Here is a 3938-nt window from a genome sequence, read left to right as displayed (position 1 = left end):
ACGCACGCACATGCGCCTGGCGTGAGTTTTAAGCCACCGGGTCCGGGACACGAACCGCGGTCGACTACGTGGGAGTCCAGCGACATAGCCATGACGCTAACTGCTGGTCTCCCTTGGCATGTTTTTCAAGCTGCCGGGTCCAGGACTTGAACTGAGTCTGTGGGATCCAGCAGCCTTGACCACCATGCCTCATAACTGGGTTACTTAAATTATTTTCTTCATTGCCGGAAGACACATGTCCTCACTAGGGAGAGAGAGACAGCGAGGGACAGGGAGAAATCACTGCCCTTGGCAGGATGGCCACACCACAGTCCCTTCTCCTCCATTCTCCTCTCAGAATGTTGGGCCCCCTTGCAGGCCTTCCCTGGTTTTTTTTTTAAGCTTCCAGATTCAGGGCTTGAACCACACAGTCAGCCACGTGGGATCCAGCCACCTTACCCGCATTGCTAGCAGGCCCCTGAATCTATTTGTTAGTTTATTAGAGGCACCACCCGGTGCCACGATCCACCCCCACAAAGGATCACAGGTGTGTGCATGGGAGCCCTGCATGGAGATCTCAGGGGACAAGCCCAGGACCTTTGTCATGTGAGTCCAGTGGAGTTATCCCTGTACCACCGCCTGGCTTAACAAAGCTTTCTCCCTCTGGGACCAGCAGTTGGCGTAAAGGCTATGTCGCTGGACTCCCATGTAGCCGACCGCGGTTCGAGTCCCGGACCCGGTGACTTAAACTCACGCCGGGCGCGTGTGCGTGCGTGCCCAAGATCCCGAGAGGAGAATGGAGGAGAAGGGATTGCAGCGTGGCCATCTCCCCTGGGGGGTGATTTCTTGCTTTCTGTCTCTCTGTCTCTGTCTGTCTGGCGACACGCCCCCCAAAAAAAAACCCCCCAAAAAAAAAAAAAAAAAAAAGAAGGGCCGGGAGCCAGCAGGTGGCATGAAGGTTTGAGTCCCGGATCTGGCGGCTTGCTTTCTCACTTTCACACTCTCTGTCTCTCTCTCTCTCACTGCCTCTTTCTGGTGGCTTATAAGAAAATAAAAATAGTAAATGAAACTAAATAAGTCTTTAAAAAGATCAATAAAATAAGGGACCAGCAGAGGGTGGAATGCTTATGTCGCTGGATTCCCATATGGTTTACTATGGTTCGAGTCCCGGACCCGGTGGCTTAAACTCACGCCGGGTGCGTGTGCGTGCGTGCCCAAGATCCCGCGAGGAGAATGGAGGAGAAGGGATTGCGGCGTGGCCTTCCCCCCTGGTGGGGAATTCTCACTTTCTGTCCTTCTGTCTCTCTGGCAAGTACACGAGCCCTATAGCAACCATGTCTCTAATTAATAAAATAACGGGTCAGGGACCAGCAGGTGGCATAGAGGTGAAGGCACTGGACTCCCACATGGCTGACCACGGTTTGAGTCCCGGACCTGGTGGCTTAAAAATCATGTCAGGTGCATGTGTGTGTGTGCCCAAAGTCCTGAGAGGAGAAGAGATGAGAAGGTTTTGCCTCCTGAACTCCTACACATGTTTCAGAACCCCAGTTCCCATGCCCCTCTTTGTTCCAGCCTCCCCCAGCTCTTACCCCTCCATCCAACGCACGTCTGACCACGTGGGACCAGTTCGGCCCTCCTGACTGGGGGTTCTGGGGCATTTAGGCCTTAGACTGGGTCATCTCAGGGATTCTAGCCGGGACGGATGATAATCGGTCCAATTAAACGCACTTTGAGATTGGGTAACCCGAGGGCTCCTGTGGGGTTGGTTCCTGGTGAGGCCCATTGGGTGTCTCCCTCCCGCGGTCACCCGGTCACCCTGTCAGTCTGTCTCGCTACCCCTGTGCCTCCCAGGCTCCCAGCTGCCGCTGAGCTGCCTGCAGGGTCATGAATTATGAATGAGACCTGCGGGCTCCAGTGACAGGCTGGCCTGGAGCACATTCCAAGGACACCATCTGAACCTTCCCCACGGGGTGGCCTGGCCCAGCCCCCTGTGCAGAGAGAGAGGGTCCTTCAGCAAGACCCGTTCTTTTTCTCTCTCTCTCTTTTTTTTTTTTTCAGAGGTTTTTTGCTATAGGGCACGTGCGCTCGCCAGAAAGACAGAGAGAGACAGAGAGACAGAAAGTGAGAAATCACCCCCCAGGGGGAATGGCCACGCCGCAATCCCTTCTTCTCCATTCTCCTCTCGGGATCTTGGGCACGCACGCACACGCGTCCGGCATGAGTTTAAGCTACCGGGTCTGGGACTCGAACCGCGGTCGATTACATGGGAGTCCAGTGACATAGCCATGACGCTAACTGCTGGTCCCAGCAAGACCCGTTCTGAGCATTCCTTCTTGTTCTGCAGATGGGGACACTGAGGCACGGAGCCGGACAGTGACTCAGACACCAGGTGAATACCTCCTGCCGAGGACGAGGCTAGGACTTGTGGGGTCCCCACGGTGAGGGGTGAGCTCTGCGTTCTATGAATGTGTGTGAGGTGGGGACCCCCCCCCAAGGGGCCTTGAGAGACCCCAATTCCCACATGACTGCATCCATCTCTCACCAGACCCTTTTCCGATAGGAGCTGTCCAGCATCCAGCTGAGCGCTAGGGTCTGGATTTAGCCAACCCAGGCTGCAAATCCATTGTTACTTTGTGACAAGTGGCTTCTCCTCCCCAAGTGGCAGGTGGGGGTCAGTTTTTGCATCAGTAAAATGGCCCAGAGTTTTCTTCCTAGGCCGGGACTCAACTAACATTGCTCCCATCCCTGTCCACAAACTCCTATACACCCTTCAAAACCCCAACTCCCATGCCCTCTCCTCTAACCTGGACTTTCTCAGCTTCTGTCCCAGAATCCAGTCTGGCTTTCACTCCCTGGGACATCGGGCAGCTGTGTCCAGTTCTGTCCCTCCTCACTTGGGGGATTCATGGGGTCAGAGCCAAGGATAAATGACTTCAGCCACCTTGGCACGTTCCCAGCTTTGGGGTTTCAGTTCCTCCTTTATCCTCCCTCTCCCTCCTCCACAGGGAGGGCCATCGGAATTTCCCCTCTCAGGCCTGAACTGGCTGTGAACCTGAGGCTTAAACTTGTCTTTTTATTTAAATAGGTGCTGGATTGAGGCCTACAGGGGTGTCTTCACAGAGACCAGCAGGATGTCGTATTTTGGGGAGCATTTTTGGGTAAGACGGACTCTTATTTTGGTGGGAGCTCCAGGCAGGCTGGGGAGGACTTTTATGGAAGTGGGGGGACTGGGTGTCTTGTGAACAGATCAAGGTTCTGCAGGGGGTAGAAATGAAAGTGGGGAGAGGCTGGCTGGGTTCGAATCCACATCCCCCATAATCCTAGGCAGGTCACAGCGGGTGCCACAGGGAGATTGAGGATGAGCAGGAATCACTTGGCTGGAGTGACCTGGTGACAAATCGCAGACTCAGGACTGAAACCCGGCGCCAGACTGAACGTCCAGCTGCCAGGGTCATTCCAGGCAGGGAATTTCCGGGTCCTTCCCATTCCGGAGAGTTCGGGGGATTTTGGATTTGACCCCAGATCCTATTCTGTGACCCAGTGAGAAACAGACTGAGACAGGGACCTGCAGGTGGCGTGGTGGTTAAGGCGCTGGACGCTCCCACATGGCTAACCACGGTTCGAGTCCTGGACCTGGTGGTTTGCTTTCTCTCTTTCTCTCTTTCTCTCTGTCTCTCTCTGGTCAAATGAAAATAAACGAATAGGAAACCAGCAGTTAGCGTAATGGCTATGTCGCTGGACTCCCACGTAGTCGACCGCGGTTCGCGTCCCGGACCCGGTGGCTTAAAACTCACACCGGGCGCGTGTGCGTGCGTGCCCAAGATCCCGAGAGGAGAATGGAGGAGAAGGGATTGCGGCGTGACCATCCCCCCTGGGGGGTGATGTCTCGCTTTCTGTCTCTCTGTCTCTCTCTGTCTGTCTGGCGAGCGCACGTGCCCTATAGCGAAAACCTCTCCAAA

At 55.0% G+C, this 3938-nt stretch overlaps 1 protein-coding gene across 1 annotated transcript in view; it reads left to right on the top strand.

Annotated features, from left to right (window-relative positions):
* The window catches only part of FCHO1 (FCH and mu domain containing endocytic adaptor 1), a 53559-nt gene that overhangs the window by 1483 nt on the left and 48138 nt on the right, over positions 1-3938 (top strand). Inside the window, 2 exon segments of the mRNA XM_014587298.2 lie at positions 2324-2417; positions 3065-3137. Of these exon segments, the coding sequence (XP_014442784.1) occupies positions 2324-2417; positions 3065-3137 (167 nt within the window).

This window comes from Tupaia chinensis, unplaced genomic scaffold (genome assembly GCF_000334495.1).
Source record: "Tupaia chinensis unplaced genomic scaffold, TupChi_1.0 Scaffold000201_1, whole genome shotgun sequence".
In the NCBI taxonomy this organism is placed as follows: Eukaryota; Metazoa; Chordata; class Mammalia; order Scandentia; family Tupaiidae; genus Tupaia; species Tupaia belangeri.
The sequence above is the reverse complement of the archived record's forward strand: the minus strand, read 5'-3'. Positions and strand labels throughout refer to the sequence as shown.